Source organism: Tenrec ecaudatus, chromosome 5 (assembly GCF_050624435.1).
Source record: "Tenrec ecaudatus isolate mTenEca1 chromosome 5, mTenEca1.hap1, whole genome shotgun sequence".
In the NCBI taxonomy this organism is placed as follows: domain Eukaryota; kingdom Metazoa; phylum Chordata; class Mammalia; order Afrosoricida; family Tenrecidae; genus Tenrec; species Tenrec ecaudatus.
In genome coordinates, this window is record NC_134534.1 from 141,198,198 (window position 1) to 141,219,983 (window position 21,786).

Sequence of the window (21,786 nt, forward strand, 5' to 3'; positions counted from 1 at the left end):
TTGTGCTCACACAACAACCACAGGGGAGTGTGTGAGGACAGGGGCAGAAACTCAGCTCTCCTGTCCTGCAAGACTGAAGTCCGGACTTTCCCACGTGATGCTATTCCTGTCCTTGCCTACCTCTCCTCGGGGGTCTCTTTTCAATATGCGCTCCCTCTTCCTGTGGGTGCGTCCACATCCTGTGCAGGAAGCAGCATTGTTTGGCCGGGGGCTAGGCCAGGTGGAAAGTTCAGAGCGTGACACCTTCCCAGCCCGACTTGACAGCGGCTACTCCTGGGACTCTGGGTTTTTGGAAGCTGAAACCTATGTCCCCACCCCTCCCCCGCTCCCTTTTGACCTGAAGAGGCTGGGTTTCCTGCCCAAGAAGCAAAGTGAACGGATCCTGCTTTCACTGGGCGCAGCATCCTCTGAACCAGGTGCTGCTGCACCCCTGCCTTCTGCCCTGCCTGACCCTAGTCACAGCCTCCAACGATGGTGTCTTATGGGTGGAAACTCAGTGACCTTGCTGGCCTAGTTTCCGATTTCTAATTCTATATCTAAAAGCTAAACCATCGGTCACCGCTTCAGCGCCAACTCCTGGCGGCCCCAGCAGGGTCAGCGTGGGGCTGTGCGGTGGCAGGGACCTTTCAGAAATCCACGGTCAGGCCTTTCTTGCCAGGCACCTCTGGGTGCATTCAAAGTGACAGCCTTTTAAAGTAACACCACCCAGAAGCCAAGCTGCTGCCCCCTCTTTCTTGAGAAGCAACTGCGAGGTCACGTATTACAGGCGGGATTGTTTCTTCCCTCAGGAAATCGAGACTGCCCTCTAAAGACCAATCCGCACCTCAGCTGCCTTGAGAAGCGATTCCAACTGCTGCGTGCAGAGATCAACTGGGGACCCATCTGACAGGGTGAGCTAGGCTTTAATTCACATGAGCGAGTCTACGAAATTAAGATCTGGTAGGTTATAGTGGCTGCATTTGTTTTCTTTTTGCCTGCGTACCAAACAAGCTATTTTATTTTACTTTTGGTGGCTGTCGCTGAGGATATACTTAACAAAACATTTGCCAGCTCACCTACTTATTTCTCCACGTTCCAAGTGACACCGGTGACACTGTCCGAGTCATCCATGCATCCTCATCCTCATCTCAGTGGCTGCGACTGCATTCATATGCACTCACTGCCCCTGGAGTTCTTATCTAATCTTTCAAGTTGCTGCTGTCAGTGGGATCTCATAGAGCTAGACCCTAAAAGAGCGTACTCCTAAAGGCAGCATTCTTTGCTAGTTAAGATAAAGGACTGGTTAGTTTAAGAAGACTTCAGGGGATCTTCTCAGCTGAACACTTGAAGCTGATCTCGGTGCAATAGCTGCAGGAGTTCCTCCCACCTCCAAGGGCCAGAAAGTCTGAAATTCAATTCTACATTCCTCACCGCCAGCCCAGATCGATTGTTTGATGGAATCTGTGATAAAATTATTCACTCAGGGAACCGGCCCAACAATGAGCAGGGCCTGCGGCCACCTGGGCCAGCAAAGCAGTAAGAGCATTCTGAAGATTCAGACTTGTGGGTAGGACTCAACCCAGGGGCTCATTGGCTCTCCAGATTGCTCAAAGACTGCTTCTCCCTGATCCCTGTGGAAATGGGCAAGTTCAGGAAACCGGGAAGGTGGTGCTGGTCCTGGTGGGCCTCTGTTTGGGACACAAAGCTGTCATCATGAAGAACACTGGCGATGGCACCTCAGACCGCCCTACAGCCGTGCCCTGGTGGCTGGAATCAACCACTATCCCCACAAAGTGTCAGCTGCCATGGGCAAGAAGAAAATTGCCAAGAGGTCAAGGATCAAGTCTTCTGTGAAGGTGTATAGTAGCTATCATCACCTCATGCCCATGAGGTACTCTGGAGACATCCCCTTGGACAAAACTATCGCCAACAAGGATGTCTTCGGAGACCCTGCTCTTAAACACAAGACCCATCGGAGGCCAAGGTCAAACTTGAGGAGAGGTACAAGACAGGCAAAAACAAGTGGTCCTTCCAGAAGCTGAGAGTCTAGATCTTACTTGAATTAAAAACACCCCCCAAATTCAAATTTTAAAAAATGGGTCATGGTAGCTGGGTACCACCTAGTTCTTCTGATCTCATGGCAGAGGAGACAATTATTCATGGGCCAATCAGTCACACATACATATTCCTTACTTCCCCTTCTCTTATTCCATTTGGTATAAAAATAATTTTTCTCTTAGAAGTAGGTACCAGTGTAGTAGGGCAGGAGGAAAGTCAAGGGAGATGGAGGAAAGAGCTAGGAGTCAAAGGGCATTCATGGAGGTTCAGACAAAGACATGTACATGCAAATATATATAGGAGTATGGGGAAATAGATCTATGTGTCTATATTTATAGGTCAAGTATTAAGGTGGCGGAAGGACCTTGGGCCTCTACTCAAACACTCCCTCAATGCATGAATACCTTCTTTTATTAAATTGGAACTCTATGATGCTCACTCTCCCGACACAACGGCTGGAGCCAAAGTGGGTGAACAAGTAAATGTGGTGAGGAAAGCTGATGGTGCCCGGCTATCAAAAGAGATAGTGACTGGGGTCTTAAAGGCTTGAAGATAATCAAGCGGCCATCTAGCTCAGAAGCAACAAAGTCCACATGGAAGAACACACCAGCCTGTGTGATCGAGTGGTCCCAAAGGGATCAGTTACCAGGCATCAAAGAACAAAAAATCATATCATTGACTGCACACCTCCATGATAGGATCGCTGAAGACAAATGGGTGCATAAGCAAATGTGGTGAAGAAAGCTGATGGTGCCCGGCTATCAAAAGAGATAGTGTTGGGGTCTTAAAGGCTTGAAGGTGAACAAGCGGCCATCTAGCTCAGAAGCAAAAAAGCCCACATGGAAGAAGCACACCGGCCTGTGCGATCACGAGGTGCCAAGGGACCAGGTATAAGGCATCATGCAAAAAAAAAACCCAAAACGATATAAGTGTGTGTATGTATGTGTATATATGTGTATATGTATATGTATATACATACCATATTAAATGAAGGGGAAGTGCAGAGTGGAGATCCAAGGCCCAAGTGTCGGCCAATGGAGATCCCCTCATAGAGGGGCTTAGGAGAGGAGATGGGTTAATTAGGGTGCGAGGTAGTACCGATGAAGAACACAGCTTTCCCCCAGATCCTGGATGCTTCCTCCCCCCAACTACCATGATCCGAATTCTACCTTGCAGGCCTGGATAGGACAGAGGCTGTACACTGGTACATATGAGGGCTGGAGGTACAGGGAATCCAGGGTGGATGATACCTTCAGGACCAAGGGTGTGAGGGACAATGCTGGGAGAGTGGAGGGTGAGTGGGTTGGAAAGGGGGAACTGATTACAAGGATCCACATGTGACCTCTTCCCTGAGAGAGGGACAGCAGAGAAGGGGGGAAGGGAGACTCCGGATAGGGCAAGATATGACAAAATAACGAGGTATAAATTACCAAGGGCACATGAGGGAGGGGGGAAAGGGGAGGGAGGGGAAAAAAAAAGAGGACCTGATGCAAGGGGCTTAAGTGGAGAGCAAATGCCTTGAGAATGATTGGGGCAGGGAATGTATGGATGTGCTTTATACAATTGATGTATATGTATGGATGGTGATAAGAGTTATATGAGTCCCTAATAAAATGTAAAAAAAGAAAAGAGGAGAAAAAATGATTAGGGCAAAGACTGTACAGATGTGCTTTATACAATTGATGTATGTATATGTATGAACTGTGATAAGAATTGTATGAGCCACAATAAATTGTTAAAAATAAATAAAATTAAAAAAAAAAGAAGTAGGTACCAGTGAGACTTGGTGTCTACCATGTTTAAAGGGAAACACTGTTTTACACCCAAATATTACCTTATTATTTTGGGGGCTATGCTTCCCTTGGCAAGCTGGTTCTTAGGAAAGTATGTCAAAATTTATTTCTACAAAGTCACAAAAATCTTCCTTAAGCAAAACTACCAAAACATGAAGCTGTGATTTCCCAACAGCTTGTCTCTCTAGCTCAGCAGTTCTCAACCTGTGGGTCGTGATCCCTTTGGGGGTTGAATGACCCTTTCACAGGGGTTGCCCGATTCATAGCAGTAGCAAAAACAGATCAGATCTCTTGGGAAGCCACTGTGTTCATTGGCCTTTTTAATTTTGAAAGGATCCCAGGGAGACAAAGAGAAGTGTATCAGTGGGTGCCTGCTGTCACCCACTGATCACAGAGACATGATAAAACACAGTTTGTTTGGAATCAATCCATGCCCGTGTGAACAGGAACCAGGCAGAAAGACCTTTGGGTGTTCTACTGTATTTGTTCTCTAGGTAGGGCAGAGGATGAGCCCCATTCTTTGATCGCCAACTTCTGACTCCCCTCTTGGGTGCAGCACATGTAACAATTGGTCATTTGGAAGGCTCGCCCTGTAGGGGAATCTCCAGGGCCTCCTACCCGTAGGCACTGCCCCTCAGGCAGCGCCCAGGGGACAGTCGCAGGAGGAAAACTGGAGCCTGCCACCTGGTGGAGAGAACAGGCTCTAACAGGCAGACCTCTCCATGAGCCTGGGAACCATCTATCACTCACCAGAGGAGGCCAGACCCCATGGGCCCTGGGCTCCCTCCTGCATAAGAGCCATATGCTCTAAGGAGCTCTGGCCAGTCAGATTGTTGGAGAAAACCAAGAGTTTCAAGTGGCCAGCATACTTCTGATGAGCAGGCTCCCGTCCTTTGGAAGGCCTTCCTGGTGCCAGTCCAGAAGCACAGAAATGGTTCCCTGCACTTGATGGTGCCTGCTGGCAGTTAAGTGTCCGACATATAGGCTGGCACTGCAGGGTCCTTCTCAGCACAGATATAGATCTGGAATGTAACAGCCAAGACACTCATTTCAGTCCAAGCCAGGGCTTCGGGATCTCAGAACCGGTCCTCAGAGCCCCCCAGGACCAAAGCCAAGCAACCCTAAGGACGCTGGCTGAGAAGCAATGAGACAAAGATGACTCCAGGACATAACGGGGCCCCCACGTTGGCACCTGTACAGCTGTCCTTTGATTCCTAGATCCCAGGCTGGAGGGAGGCGGCACGGTTCCTTAGGTCAGGAGAAAGCCAGAGTTCCATCCATGAAGAACAGCCTCCACTTGCCCCCACCTGAGGAGGAGCAGTGGGAAGAGCTGGAAGACAAATGGCCTGTCTCCCAGCTCTCTTCCGCCTGCCGCTCCAAGGAGGGGCCCGCACCCACCCAGGAACGGCCGCTTCGTGGGGCCTGAGAGTTCAATAGTGAGAGAAAGGGGAAGGTGTCACTCTGGGTGGAAGAACTTTAGTCATTTCTAGCTTCCCATTCACCAGCCCCACCACGGTGCCACACAAATAAAGCCGGCGCCAGGGAGGATTTCTCCATGAGCAAATAAAGAAAGCAGAAGCTGAAGGAGGGAGGGAAGCTATGTGGGCCTTGAAGATCAACTCTGCCTACCTGCCTGTAGACAGAGAAGCTTAAGTAATTAGGTAATATTTATAAAGTGTGAAAATGAGAGCTGGCCCCTGGTGCCTGTTACCAGAAGCAGCTCAGCTCCTGTGACCCACCACACCCACCCTGATGCTGTATTCGCCCTTGCCGGTGTCCCACGCTCTATTTTTCCGATCTGTGGCAGTTCCCTGGGACAGAGAGGAAGCCCCCTCTTTCTCTTACTGCGGTTGTTCTTTTTGAAATGGACGCTTCCACTGGTCCAGGGGGAAGATGGCTTCCTGCATCCTGTGAGCTTCTCGGATTTCAAGCTTGGGAGTGGCATGGAATCCAACTCCAATTGCTTGGGCTGTACCTCTCCGGTCAGGGCACCTGGTCCCAGGAGTAAATCATTAAAAGCCCCAGCTGTCACAGGTCTTCGGGCCATTATCTTTTCCTCCTGGACACTTGGCAAAAGTTAAGTTAGCATAATTCATCCGTCCACTTACCTAGCCACCCATCCAGTCCACAAACAATACCTGCACTTACTGCAACCTAAGGACTGTGTTAGTCCTGTTGAACCAAGGATGTAGCAGACCTTGGCCTAGAGGCCCCCTGCCCAGACGAGGTGGGTGTACTGGTCCTCACATGGGCTGATCCTGCGACCTGGGTCTTCAGCAACCTATGCTTGGACCATCCAAGATAAGTCACTAAAACCAAGCCAAGAGGTAGACCAGGAGCCCAATGAGCCCCTTTTCAAAGTTAAGTGGGCAAAATCCCCACACTTATGTGTAGCTTTGAGATCCCTTACTCCCGGGAAGGAATACTGAACGGTATGGGTCAGGCACCTGGTGACATCTGGGACAAAGACTTGTGGGTTCACTTGGAAGCCCGGAGGCTCTGGGGAAACAGGAGGGGCTCTGCACCTGGACGTAAAGGGCGCTGGAGTCAAGGGTGAGGTCTACCACTTTCTGGCTGAGCCTTGCTGGCCGGGTCACTTATTCTCTCTGTGTCTCAGACACCTCTTATGTTAACAAGAAGGAAGAAAACTGCTATTTTTCCCACCCTCCATCCGAACTGCTAGTAAATTCTGTCAACTCTACTGGGCTTCATCCCAATTACCTGCATCCACCCAGTGATATCTGGCCTGGAATATCTCTATCTGCTTCCCACTGATGGGATCTCACAGGAAAAATGCCTTGCTTGCTGCCTGACCTATAGATTAGGAATTTGCCAGTCCCTGCAAATTGGTGATCCAGTTGGGGTCTTCAGCCTGCTGCTTGCCCCATGAATTGGGGTCATTTCGACCCCTTCAATTGCGTGAGCCATTCCCTTGAAGTAAAGCTCTCTGTATTCATAGATACATTTCATTGGTGTGGGAGGAAGACTGGGCTTTCTATTCCTGTAAAGCGTTCCAGCCTGGGAAACCCACGGGGTTTTCCACGAGTCCGCATTGACTCGATTGCAGTGAGTATGAGTTTTTCATTGGTATGATTAAGACACTCAGACATTTGGTCTCCTCCAATTAGAACTACAGCTCCATGACGAGGGCCACGTCTCCCTGTTCATCTCTGCTTCTAGCTGGACCTAGAACTTGTCCATTGTAGGCATGGAATATTGGATGAATGAAAAACAACCGTGGGCAGAGGTTCATGCATGAACAAGAGGCAGTGGCATACAAAACCCAGGCACAGCCTTTTTGTAAAAAGCATTGGGTGCTTCAAGTACAACTGCTTCAGCCAACACGCTATTCAAAGGTTGAAGAAGACGTCTGACACATGAACAGAAATTCACCGACTACAAGACATGAAGCAAAACTACTTAATGCTTCATTGAAGGTCTATGAACATCAACATTCTGTCAGCCAGTCAAAGGCAACTTGTATTAATACTTAAACACATACAATTACAGCTCTCAAGGGATGTCTGAGCATTGAGTATCATGGCACGACCCTGATGCATGTGTAATGGCCAATGACAGTGCTTCCTAGAAGGAGGGAGCCTAAACCTCTCCACACTGCTGTTTATAACACACACCGATGCTGGAAGTTTCTGGAAATAGCAAGATAATTTGGGGGACACATCTCTGGGAAGGCAGCTGCTTACAAAGGACCTAAGTGTTCAGATCAGAGATACTTTTAACACGATAAAGTAATTCACGCTCATTAATTGTGCAAGTAGACGTGATTAAGCTGAAAGTACAACACACGCTTAGGCATTCTCACGCCTGATCAATGCCCTTCGGCTCTGCCTTTACCCCAAACTGGAAGTAATCTTTAACCCCAAAGCACAGCTAGAAACGAGATCTTACCATGAACAGAAGCAAAATCCATTCTCCCCCAAGATGGGATCATTGGCATAGAAGACTGGAGGGTACACAGGCAGCCCCGTGTGCCCCCACTTCCTTTGCTTTTATTACATTATGCAGTGGCACTTTAATTAAGCCATCAAATCAAATTACCAGATCAAGTGGTTTTGATTCCACTGTGGTTTGAACAGGTTTTGTAAAATTAATAAACCATATGTTCCATGTTGTTGGAAGGAAAGTTATTTTCCTCCGTTTACTGTTCCAGAAGTCTTCACAATAGACAGTATTCAGCACTTAATCACTGAGGGCTCTTCCATGTGCCCGGGATGTGCTGCAGAATAACTGAAATATGACAGCCCATTAAATCCTCAAGTCTGTCCAAGTTATTTACCGACAAAAGGCAGAGTGCTGAATTGGATGTCCCCTCAGCAACCCATGAGCCTAAATTCAGTTTCCATTTACTGGAACTAAAGCTCTATATTTTTTTCATGGATGACACCATGATACGTCTTCCTTTGGCAATAATACAAAATTAAGATGACACCCCTTCTTCCCTTTGGTGTCTTACATGACCAGGCTTCTCATGCTTGGCACTGAACGGCTGGATTGTTTTCTCCCTTCCAGTACGTCCAATCATCTTGACAGATGGAGTGGAAGGCGGCCTTCTCCTGAGTGCGTCAGCTCAGGGGCCCAGCCCTGCTGTGCTCTATGAGCCAGCGTCCAGTGCCAGGGGCGAGGGTGCTGGAGCCATGCATTCCGTGACCTGGGACTCTACTCCCATCTCTGTGATGAACAATGAGGGCCCAGTACTAAGGTGAATGGGTCACTGGCTGGTTACCAAGATAGTAAACCTCTAGTTGGTCCTATTAACTTGAAGCGGAATGGAAAAGCAGATCCACCCAAAGGCATTAACCGCCATGACGAACTGCCACCTGTGATTTATAATTATTTTTAAGACAAAAAGCCTATGGTTAGGTTTATCCACCTTATTAGGAGCAGTCACCTAGAAGGTCCACTAATTATGGTTCTGAGGCCCAACCTGGGTTGCTACATTTTTGGGTGAATAACACTTTATGGGTACATCTGAACCCGTTCACCTATCTACTGTCTAAGGGCTGTTTTCACATTACTGTAACAGAGCCGCGTGGCTGCGACAGAGACCATATGGCCCACAACACCCCAAATATTTACGATCTAGTCCTTTAGTGAGCCTACCCAAAGTCATTAATTTATTTTTCTTTCTTCTGTGACAATAGTCCAATAATAACTCCATGTGCAGTATCATCGCTCTCCTAACACTGAAATTTTGCAATATAGGTTAGATAAAGAATTCCTATCAAACAGGTTTTGTTCATTTTGAATGGCCTCAAGATTGCCAAAAACTACCCATGTGTTTACCTTTTTTCCTCGAAACTAGAGAAGGGAGGACAACCCTTCCCTTACATTTACCCTTCACTGCTTAGGTCTCTAAGGTCAAGAATCTACGCCCTCCAGGCTTCCCAAAGACCGCCAGTATTTGTAGTTGACTTTCAGACTGTATGCTGTGACAGTTGCTGTCAGTTGCCAGTGAGTCAATTCCAACTTGTGGTGGCCCCAACTCTGAAGAGTAAAATTTCCAAGGTAGCAACTTCTAAGAAGCAGATTGCCAGGCTCTGTGAATTGGAAATGTCAACCTGTTGGTCAGTCGTAGAGTGTTTAACCAACTCTGCTCCCTGGGACTCCTTTCAGCCTATACTGTTAAAGTAGCTGAGGGTTTTAACAGGGGAGGGGAAGGAGGAGCTTTGAGCCATGTGGACCATGGTTATATGACCCGTGCATTTGACAAAAACAGGAGAGGAATAATTCAGAAAAGGAGGGTGAGAAAGGGTACCTAAGTAGAAGAATGCAATCAATGTCAATGGAATTCATTGTACATGTAGAAAATATGGGATTGACTTCTAATACTAAACATTGGTCTCTACTTATCTAGAGCAACAGAGAAACACGGAAACCAAAGAGGCACAGACGCAGTTGCAGGAGTGTCTACACCAGTGCTTCTCAACCTTCCTACTGTCATGACCCTTTAATACAGTTCCTCATGTACTGATCCCCCAACCATAAAATTGTTTGCATTGCTACTTCATCACTGTAATTTTGCTACTGTTATGAATCAGGTAACTCCTGTGAAAGGGTTGTTCAATCCCCAAAGGGGTCGAGACCCACAGGTTGAGAACCTCTGGTCTATACAGACTTCAGCCTCATCTATGTTGACATCAGAACTACATGGTGCCCAGGTCTCATTAATGACTGTTTTGACCAGAGACAAAGTAAGTGGTCCTGGATAATACTGGAGAAAATTATAGAACAAAATGCAAATTCTTAAAGAAGGCCAACTTTATTGAATCAGTAGAGACTAGAGGAATCCTGAAATTACTGCCCCTGAGATAGCTTTTAAATTTTAAAGTAGAACCACTCTTGGAGAGTACCTTTCAGTTATACCAAATTAGCTCATAAAACAATGAGTACTGTGATCCTCCAATTTAAGAAAAATCAATCTATATGGCATCAAATGGTAAACATTTACCCTAAAGTAAGGCTGAGGAGGTTGGGTTAGGAAGGACAGGGAAGCTAGATCAACAGAAGCAGAACAACCAGAGTAGAATTAATGAAATCAGTGACACAATGTCACTGAACAGTATGTACAGAAATTGTTCAATCGAAACCTACTCTGCTGTGTATACTTTTACCAAAACACAATAAAACATTACAAACAAATGAACGAATGAAACTACTTGCTTTTGAGTCAATTCCAATGCACGGTCACCTTCTGTGCGGTAGAGCTATGCTTCAATGAAAACCACAATGACAAAACCACAAGATTCCTGAGAGCACATCGCAGGTGCTTCAAGAGCTAGGCATCCCAGGAGGAAAGGAGGGGCACACTGACTGGTATCAACAAGGACTAGCCCACACAAAACAAACACCAGCAGAACGACACTCTCAATGGATGGACTCACACGCTAGCTGCAACAATGGGCTCAAACAGACCAACAACCAAGAAGGAAGTGCGCGCGTGGGCAAGGTTGTATTCTGTCATTTAAGGTTGCCATGAATTGAAAGCAACTCGAATGCAACTAACAATAGTGACAGGAAATGTAGTCTTTTTAAAGATGGGGCTAAAAAATAATTTTTTAACTTTAATTGACGATTGCTTCTTGGCCTTTTGGCTAAGATCAAGTGTAGTAGACAAATTGACATATAATTTACATATCAACAACAGTTTAACCCTATTGAGGAGAATTGTGCAATCGTGCTATAATCAATTTCAGAACATTTTCTTCTGGGGCCATTTAAAAAAAATATTATGCCAGTAGATGGAATAGAAAGCCATTAGAAGGTAAGTAATCCCTTGGAGCTGCACTTCAGGAAAATTAGAAATTCAAATATCTTCAAGGCTTTCCAAATGGATAGTTTATCAAGCCAAACTCAACTGCCATCGAGTCAATTCTAACTTGTCATGACCCTCGGGGACAGAGTGGAGTCGCCCTTCTTGGTTTTTGAGGCTATAGTTCCTTACAGGAGTAGAAAGTTTTACCTTTCACCCTTAGAGTGGCTGCTGGTTTTGAACTGCGGACCTGTGGTAATGCACCTTCAAGTCAAGTCATTTCTATGCATCTTATGGCAGTCAACCAACTGTTCCCAAGTTCTAATGTGCTTTTCTATATTCAATTCAAACCAAATCCACGGTTATCAAGTTAATTCCAACGTGTGCTGACTCTGTCTAAGGCTTCCCAGGCTATAAATCATTACGGGAGCGGATGGTCTCATCATTATCCTGGAGTGTCTGTCTGTTGGGTAGGAGACCGCGTGTCTGAGACACAAGCAAATCGAGAGCGGCAAAGTAGAGTGGAGCTTTCCTAGTGGAGGGAGTGGGGAATGAATACTAATGGGTAAGGGATTTCATTGTGGACGATGAAAATGTCCTGGAATTAGAGAGTGGAGATGGCTGTAGAACTTTGTAAATATGCTAAAAATCTAATAAAATGTGTATTTGAAAAGGGAAAGCTTTATGGCATGTTAATTATCTATCAATGAGGCGGTTACTAAAAACGAGCAGGGATCAAGAGGGATGCATTACGGATAGACACAGAAGCAGAGGTGAACTTCAACATCGGAATGCTCGGGCAAACGAAAAAGAGCAGAGCTGAGGCTGCTGGAGGTTGGACAGAATTGACTGCAAATGGTCCTGAGGAGATGTCTGGGGGAGAGGAAACGTTCCCAAACTGATGGTTGCACACCGTGCGATTCACGGAGTCACCTTGATTCAGATAATCACAATGGGTGAATTTGATGGCATCTAAACGATGCCCTTAAAACAATCTACATAAAATGGGACACTTTCAAACGGTGTTGGTGGAAATGTGGAGAGGTACACAGTCACTTTGGTAAACACCTGGGCAAAAGCTACCAAAGGTGACCATCTGCATCAAGCATTACGATAATAAGATGTGGCCACTTGGCTCCTAGGTGTACACCCAAGAGAGACGTGCCCATTTGTCCATTAAAAAGCAAGTGCAAGAACTTTCATAAAGACTAAGACCTGGAAAGACCCATACATTTATGTATACTCCAATGGATAAACGTCGGTGCTGCCACACAATGGAATGAAGCAATCAGAATGCAACAGCACAGACAAGTCTTAGCGACAATGTCCGGAGAAAGAAGCAAGTCACGAAAGAGTGTGTGTGTGCTGGATGATTCCACTGATAGGTAAGCCAACGATAGGCGTTGCAAACTCCGGGAGGTGGGAGTGGATGGCGACTGGGGGACAAGGGGGCGTTTCTGGAAATTGGTGGCATTCGTTTCTTAATCTGGGCGGTTGCTGTGCAGGTGCGTGTGGCTCCGGAAAATTCATCCGGTGGTGCGTGCATGATGTGCAGTTGTGGGAAGCTGTCGAGGTTAACTTCTTGATCACCGAGCATGTCATCAGACAGTGATTCCGTTAACAGACACAACTGGGACTGCCCCTCGGTCCTTCTCTGTCTCCAGAAGGATCAGAAAGCATGTTACTGTTTATTTACACATCTTAACGTTCAGCGGTGGGTGGTGCACGGGGCTTCTCACTGCCAGGTCAGTGGTTAAAAACCACCAGTGGATCCTGGCAGAAAGAGGGGGTTCTCTACTTCCATCAAGAGTGACAGTCTCAGAAACCCACGGGGCAGTTGCACCCTGTCCTGTAGTCTCCCCGGGAGTCGGCATGGATGCGATGGTGAGGCGTTGGGTGAGAGCACGCAGGAGCAGACCTATGGGGATGGCAGTGCACACTGCTGAACAAAGAACTGAGTGCCCACACTGGAGGCCAGGGCCATGGCCCTGCTCGAACCCAGAGAAAGCCCCTTCAGTGGCAGATCGTTCACACTTTGACAACTTAATGCAATCGAAACCGTTAATCTCCTCTAACTTTCCTGGGTCATAAGGGCCATGTATTCTCTCTGCACAGCTGATCTGTCGCATGTGCATCCCGTTTCTCAGCAAAGAGCTCTGTAGCTGTCATAACATCAGCAATTCTCGGCTACCAGATCTTATGCTCCATTTGTGATACAAATTCCCCATTCCCCACGTATCCTCTACATAGACCTGTCACAATAAAGGCGATCCGTCCTTCAGAGCCCTGCTGTCCCCATGCCGCTCCCTTGGGAGGAAGGCTTGGGGTTTAACTGTCTCCTTTATTTTTAGCCAGGTTAGAGAAAAATTAGCCCAAGTGAGGGTCCCTAAGCCAGCTCCACAGCTGATATTTTTATAAGCTTGTGGGCTTAAACTTTCCATTGTTCCCAGCTGATTGGAGGCCTCAGATGACTTCAACCCGGAGCCTTATGGAGGGAAAGCTGGACAGACCCCTCACTGTCCTCGAGCCCAAATCCCAGACAGGAAGTAGTCCTCGCAGCCTTCGACTCCCATTCCTTTGCTTTTAGCTCCCTTTCAGAAACACATGCCCCGGAAAATGCACTCACTCTTAAACCTCGGAGCCACGTCGAAGTAGGCATGTGACCAATTCTGGGGGCATATAATCTCACCGCTTTTCCTACAAACCTCACACACCAGTAAATGGTGGTGCCTTTTAGAGGAGGTGGGGCACTCTTGAACCAAAACCTCTCACATCATTTACCACACTAAAAATACCACCGTCCACTTCCCGTGTGGACACATGACACCCCAGCTCTTCCCAGGTTGCCCAATCGGACAATTTTTGGAGAATGAGAGTTACAGGCGTGGGAAATACCTCACACCAAAAGGAAATGCCTTTTTATTCCTTCCTCCCTTCCAAGTATTAGAGCTTTCATCAGTCTTATTCCTCTTGGTGTTTCTGGATCTCAGGTGATGCAAGTGACCACCGATCAGAGGAGGAAGGGAGGGAGGGATGGAGGGAGGGGATGGGGCGGTCAGGGTAGGCTCAGCCCTCCTAGCTCCTTTCCTGGGAGAGAAATTCATGGTCCTTTCTCATGAGAAAGTCGACCTGAGGAGATCTGGATGCCTGGAAATTAGAATCCCATGTTTATCAGAACACGGCTTAAATCATACGTTCCAGTGAGGAGACAGGAAGCTGGGGTTCGTGTCCAGCTCGGATGTTACCAAGAACACTGTGTCCTGGGCTGCTGGAAGCAAGTCCAAGGTGGCAGTGTTGGAGTTCCGAGACCAACTCCTGCACTCAACAGTCCGACGGTAACAGCTACCAGACTGCTGCCTCTCGTCAGGAACTAGGGCGTGCTGTACTTTACACTACGAGTCACACGACCAATTACTATTTTTAAGTGCTAGTGTTTTCTTTTTAAAAAGTATCATTCATTGGGAGTTAATGCATATACCATATCGTTCCCTAGTTCAACCACGTCAAGCAGTATTGTACAATCGCCTCCACCATCAGTTTCCAAGCATTCTTTTTCTTCTTGGACTTCTGGACATCATTTCCCTTATAAATGCAAGCCCCACCCCCACTGCCCAACCCTTATTCTACTTTCTGACCCTTCACATTCAACACTCCTGGGTTTCATACACTAAACGGCAGAAAAACATGTAATACAAGTTAAAGAGGGTGACCCTTCTAATGACATAACACCTCTGAGATAAACTCTCATCTGAACAAACAAAAACAATAATACAGAAAGTTTGACCACCAGGCCAGGTCCAGTGTGCATCAGAGGGGGATCAACTGACATGCCTCAGCCCCCTGAACTTCTTCTTGCTAGTGCGCTTTGCTTAGCATCCACTTTCCTCCCCTCCCTCAATTATGGATACGGGGAGACCACCGGATGCTTATTTCCGGTGTACTTCCCACAAATGTATCTCGGCTTCCACTGTCATCCATAGAAAAAGCAATCGTTTAGCGAACTAGAGTTATTCTCATAATTGCTTGTGTTTATCACCCAGATACATTTCTTTTAGGAAAGAAACATACTCTTTAAACTGAATGTCAAGTTTGGGCAGGCTTTGAGCTCCGCTTCGTTTAAAGCAATTCATGAAAAGGCATCTTTCTCTGTGCAAGGGCCCCTGTAATCTGAAACTACCTTTGGAGGCTTCTGTTCCCAGTGGGTTTTCTAAGAAGTCTGTCATGTCACGGTTCCAGGCGTCACGGACGGCGGACTTGGATACCACCCTGCCATGCAGATCCTGCTGTGGCCGGAAGTTATTTCTGAGATACTCCACCGACTTGACGTGGTCTTGTTGCTCCGTGGTGAAGATGGAATAGAAAGCCTCGAGCTAAACAGAGAACCAAGGAGAGGGAAAGAAATGAATGTCAATCCGAGATGCTATGCGGTCCTAAGGGGATGGGGGTTGGGGGGAAGAACACAAGATGGTAGCCAGAGCCTATGACAAGGCGAATCAATCCAGTAGGACACGTACCTAGGTGCACACCGAAACCAATGCCAATGGGCTTCTCTGGCTGTTCTTGTCTTGCCAAATAGCCAGGCAAACATTCCATTTGCGGCTATGCAGAACTCTAGTTCAGGACTCACACAGCACATCTTTCTGTAATGGTCCTCCCTGCCGCGTGGCCCCGACAAGACCATTAACTTTATAGAAAGGAATATAGTTACGATGAAACTGGCAGGTTCTGGTGTCAAACTGGAGTCCCTGAGTAGTCCAAGTGGTTACGTGTTTGCCTGTTAACTGAAAGGCTGGAGGTTCAAGTCTACCCAGGGATACCAGGGGGGAAAAATTACCCGGTGACACCTGAAACCGGGTAGAGCGCAGGCCACATGAGGTCAGCATGAGTCGGAATTGACCCCGCGGCACTCAGCTTTTCACTTTATTAGTTTAGAGCCAGACTGCCTGGGTCAGAGGTCCCTCGCTGAGCCACTGTATGACCCTGAGCAAGTTGCTACATTCCCCTCAACAAAACCCAACAGCAGTTTTGTCAGCATTAAGAGAGATGATTCGAGCAGAGTGCTTTAACACAGTGCCTGGTGCATGGTTTGAATTCAATAAATATTGGTAGTTTAATTCTTATTAACAGGCACCTCCTTACATACTAGGGAACAAGTTCAGCAAATTCTCAGTCCAAAGTCACTAAAAACATAACTTTCAAACTAAATTGTCCAGGTTCAACATCTAACAGACAGGCAATGAGGGACAAAGTACTTGCATTTGCAAAACCCATGCATGCGAAAGCTGGATAATGAATAGACACAACAAGAAGAATGGAACCCTTTGAAACATGGCGTCAGTGGAGAATGTGGAACATACATGGACTTCCAGAAAGAGTGAACAAACCTGTCTTGGAAAAAGTACAGCCCGAGTGGTAGGATTTCATCTCATAGACATTGGGCATGTAACCAGGCGGGATTCATCCCTAGAGAAGGACGTCATACTTGGCAAATTAAGGGCCAGGAACAAACAGGAAGACCCTTGAAAGATGAAGCGGCACAGTGGCCATCACAATGGCATCAAGTGTAGCACAGAGGGTGCGGCTGGCGCAGGACGGGTGCTGTTGCATTCTAGGTCCATCCTGGGTTGCTGAGTCAGAGCTGACTCAATGCCACCTAACAACAACATGCGCTTACATGTTCAAGGAGGCTGGGTTGTGTATATGTGCTGGTGCTTGGGTGTGGCCTTACCTCCTAGAGGGCCCAGAGAGTGTCTGGAAATTTTAAGGCAGCTACAAACCCAAGCCCATGGTCACCATGTTGATTCTAACTTGTAACGATCCTATATAGGACTTTGGAGGCTGGACATCTTTGTGGGAGCAAACAGCATTTTCCCATGGAATGGCTGGAAGGTTTGAACTGCTGACCTTTCATTTAACATTCCAACACTTCCCTGACAGTGCTACCAGAACTAGAAGAAGCCCTTGTAAGCATTGGACTGTTACCCACAAAGTTAATAGTTTAAACTCACCAACTGCTCCCATAAAATTTTACAAAGCTTTGGAAACCTTATACAATAATGGGTTGCATCCTGGGCTGCTAACCACAAGGTCAGTTGTTCAAAACCACCTACTGCTCTTTGGGGAAAAGATGAGGCTTTCTATTCCTGTAAAGACTTAGTCTTGGAAACGCACTGGGCAGGCCAGCCTTCCTGATGCCATGACCCTTTAATACAGTTCCTCATGTTGTGGTGACCCCCAACCATAAAATTGTTTTCGTTACTACTTCATAACTGTAATTTTGCTGCTGTTATGAATTGGGTGACCCCTGTGAAAGGGTCGTTTGAGCCCCAAAGGGGTCTCAACCCACAGGTTGAGAACCGCTGCTCTAGAGTTGCTTGCTACGAGTTGGAATTGACACGATGGCCGTGGGGTTATATAACTGTAGTTGAAAGGATGAAAATCTAGATAAATTACTTAGCAAGAATAAGTCCCCAGTAAAGATTAGCTGCTATTATTAATATTCTAAAATATTTTTCACAAGACTGCTAAACAAAATCAGGATTCCAGGATCATAATTCTATTATCTAATGGGATACTTTGTGGGCTTCCACATTCTGATCATTAAAAAGAGGCATTCTATTTATATAAGAAGGATAGAGCAGTCACTGGGGGACAGAGCCAGAGACTTGTTCTTAACAGACCACAAAACTATTCTTAAAACCAAAAGGTGAACTCTAACTCAAAATGCTCAACCTCCAAAGACAAACTTCCCAATGCAGGAGGGAGAACATGACACCACACAGAGAGAAGGCAGAATGCACTGTTTCTGGTCCAGCTGGTTCCTCAAATGTAACGCTTTCGGCAGAATTACAAGGTGGGAAGTACCAGCAAGAATCTTTCATTGACTGGCTGCCCTGGGCTTCAGGAGAGCAGAACCTGGCTCACACCGATGTGTCAAACCAACAAGGGTATTACTGTCAGGGTCGCTGTGTTAGTCTGGGTCCTTTAGAGAAACAAATCCACAGAAACTCATGCATAAGAGAGAGTTTTATATATAGGTTAAATGTGTATCAAGAAAACATCCCAACCCAGTGCTGCCCAAGCCCACAAGTCCAACATTAGCCCATATGTCCAACACCAGTCCACAAAGTCCTCCTCCATCTCACAAAGCAGACGCAATGATGCCGACTGCAGGAGGAAAGCCAAGTCAGTGAATGTGTAAGCATCTCAGCGCTGGCAGGGGTCTCCACATGGCTGCTCCAGCACCCAGGGCTGCATCGGGGCAGGTCCATGTGGCTTCTCCTTGGGGATGTCCTGCAGGAAGTGAGCCTCGCCAGCTGAAGCTGGGAACTGCTAAGGCAGCTGCATCCTGGCCCGACCATCACAAAGCAAGAGACCCGAGAACTAGAAAGGCTATGTTCACCAAGACATTTATCCCTCCGCCCTTCAATTAACCCCACCTGTGTTTATCGGCTAGGTTGGCACAACAAACCAACTAATTCAGTCGCTATGCCTCTGTGGTCACGTGGGAGTCTAGACCGCACCCTACTGTTCCTCAAAGAGCCTCAGAGCAGGACGCGAAACAACCTGCTTTAAATCCTCTGACACTCCCATCTTTGCCTGAGAAGACGATGAATTCCCACAGTGGTTTTAGCCACATGAAATCGTTTAACTCTATGGATTCCTCTATTTTCTCTGTCCACGTTTCAATCCTCTTGCTTGTGTAGTAGAGTTGCTAAGAAACCATGGAACCTTTTGCTTCTTCAAGGTAAATGAAATAGGGTGGTGTTTTCAACAGGCTAAAAGCTGTGGCAGCGTGTTGCTCCTGCGTGACTTCCCGTATTCCTGCGTCAGTTCAGTTCTCAACGTGAACTTGCTTCACCACTCAGCTTCACCACTCAGCGGCTCTCTGTTGACCTATCTAGAACTGGTCTTCCTTCCCATGTGTGCTGCTGCTGCTGCTTCTGTGTGTCTCGTGGACGGAGGGAGGCAGTCAACAAGTGACAGAAAAATTAAGAAAACGGGACTGCTTGTCTAAGTGTGACCTACATTTAAAGACAGCAAGAGATGCTAAAGAGAAAAGTCACTTCTATGTATCAACATGTCCCCACTTAAGAGGCCACTACTGAAGGCAGGACTCGCTACATGTAAAAATGAGAAGCGTGTTCGATATTCTCCGTGAAACATCGCTTCTTAGCACCACACAAAAAGAGTGAACAAAGGCCCTCTGGAGACAGTCCAGGGAAGACCAACCAAAATGATTCAAAGGAAGGAGAGTAAATCCTGGGAGGAAAGGCTCAAGGAAGTGGAATTGTTTCGCCTGGAGAAAAGGCGCCTAAGGAGTAATGTGATTAAAGGCCTGTGCATGTGAACACGCTGACCAGCTCTTCTTGTGTCCAGAGAAGGCCAAATAAGAGGAAATTGGCTTAAATGAAAGCCTGAGACGTGAGTTGAATAGAGGGAAGAATTCCCTAACGTTCAGGCTAATTTATTAAAAAAATGAAATGTATCAAGTACGACCGGAAATTTTCTGGAAGAGACAGCCATCTGTCCAGAAATCATTTAATCTCCGCTGGGAGATGGGCTCAGCAACATGACTCCCAGGTTTGTTTATTCTCTACAATATTTGCTGCTTTCACAGCTAGCAGCAGGTCCTTCTAAAAAGTTTATTTCTGATACCTCACGGAGGAATTAGTCATGTAACTGTAAAAAGAAGCTGGTTCTGAATTTTCAACAAAAATGCTTTTGCTTAAATTGCTCTTACAGTTTACTAACATGCTCTGGCTTAAAAGCTCGGCTGCTTCCTTGTCATTAAGTCAACTTGCCTAAAAATTTCGCAGGAAGGAAGTGATAGTTCTGAGAGTGAGCTGATGACCGAACCATATTATATTGTCAACTCAATCATAGCATTGCTTGACAGCCAAACAAGAGAGGATGAAGAGGCAAAGGCTGACAGACTCATCAAATGTCCTGTGGTAGGCTCGCCGCACTCACTAAGACCCCGTTCTGTCTCTTCACCCAGTAAAAGTTGCCAGTGGTCTGTCTCTTTGATAAGTGGCAGGAGATGACGGCCTGGCCACTGAGTGGAAACCTCCACACTCCTGGGTTTGACAAGGGAAGGGCAATTTTCCGCTCTGGCTTGTGAGCTGGGTCAGAACACATCACTACACAGCTGGGTCAGGCTGTCCTTGGTCTCATCCTTGTCTTGAAACCACAATCGCAGAAGGCAGACCTGACCACCATCTGGATCTCTGCTGGGTTTCATTCCAAAGGATGCAATGAGAAGGCTCCCCGCTACCCTCTCAGGATTGTACAGCATGACACAGCACTGTAGCCGCAGAGGAAGCTACGTGGCCAAAATTGTGCTTCATCTGTTTTTAGGCTTCTGACTGAGCCCTATGTGTGGTGGTTAATATGCTGCTCTCTTTAAGATTTAACACACGGGGGGACTTTTAAAAACATGAATAGGATCGTGTCTCAACCCCGTTTAACACACACTATCTCTCTCACTGTGGTCTCCTAAGATCTGGCCTGTACCTAAATCTCCGATCTCAAAGTTCTGACTTTCACTGCCTGGGCTCAAATTCTGTTTTTCAACTGTATTTGCTAAACGTGCACGCCTGGGCACCTTATTGAACCTTTCCGTTTCCTCAAGCATCCGATGGAGGGCACACCGTGACTACCCACAGATAACTTATAGAAAATTAATCACCTAACTCGACGTAAAGTGTTTGGAATGTTTTCTGGCACGGGGTGAGTGTCCATTAAGTATCAATGCTGCAAATACTATGAGTTTATGAGGAATGTGGTCACCAGGATGGTACCGGAAGTATAACAGGGTAAGATGGTATATCTGTGTCCCCAACTTCTTCCCCACTTGCCGCCTTCCAGTCATCAAGCCCATTCTGTGCTGGCAGCTTCGTGAGGCGTTTCACAATGCTACTGTGCTTTGGGCCTCCTCAGCTGGAAAAACTAACATTTCAGTGACATCATCAATAACACTAAGGTATATTCACCTCAGCAGGTAACGAGTTTCTGATCATGGATGGTACTGGTCCATAATCAGACGGTGGGGGGGCAACAGACCCCCTTCAGGTGCCGAGGGAAAGGTTGGTGGGGGGAAGGCACCCCGTGACCCTGTCAGGTAAAGGCCCAGGAACCGAAGCCCTGGCACAGTTCTGCTCTGCCGTCCTAGCAGTCAGAGGCTCCAGGGCACCAACCAACCACGACGGCACAGGCTCGGAGCTCTCTGCTCCTCACAGCAACCACCGAGTTTGGGATTCTTAAAATTCATGTACTTGACTGACGAAGAAACAGTCGTGCACTTGACTGACGGAGAAACTGGGTTTAGAGTCACGAAGTGAGTTGTCCAAGGTCACAGAGGATCCAAGAGGTGACATGAAGATTGGACAGCCAGGTGCGCGTGACTCGATTTTGCACACTCTCTGCCATTTGAAGCCTGTGGCTAGTGACGCGGGGCGCCGGCATTAGGGGATGAAATGTTGACCCTGCAGAGGAGGACTAGCTGTGGGGTTGATGCTCCTAAACAGTGTCCGTTAGTTGACCCCAAGGCCGTTCCAGACAGGACACCAGCGTCCTGGGGCAGACGACTCTCCGTCCTCTTCTGCATTCTGGGAAGAAGATGCTGACGGCCCTACCTGGGAAGAACTGGGAAGCGAGGCCAGGATGGCAAGCGCAAAAGGGCAC

The 21,786-nt window shown here is 47.1% G+C and overlaps 1 protein-coding gene and 1 pseudogene across 5 annotated transcripts in view; one reads left to right on the forward strand and one right to left on the reverse strand.

Moving 5' to 3' along the window:
• The window catches only part of PTPRG (protein tyrosine phosphatase receptor type G), a 755,578-nt gene that overhangs the window by 119,218 nt on the left and 614,574 nt on the right, over positions 1–21,786 (reverse strand). For all 5 annotated transcript variants that reach the window (XM_075549956.1, XM_075549955.1, XM_075549953.1 and 2 more), the window contains exon 8: positions 15,278–15,470. In XM_075549956.1, coding sequence (XP_075406071.1) covers positions 15,278–15,470 — 193 coding nt within the window. The remainder of the gene's footprint in view (positions 1–15,277; positions 15,471–21,786) is intronic.
• LOC142449421 (U2 spliceosomal RNA) lies at positions 10,923–11,006 on the forward strand (annotated as a pseudogene).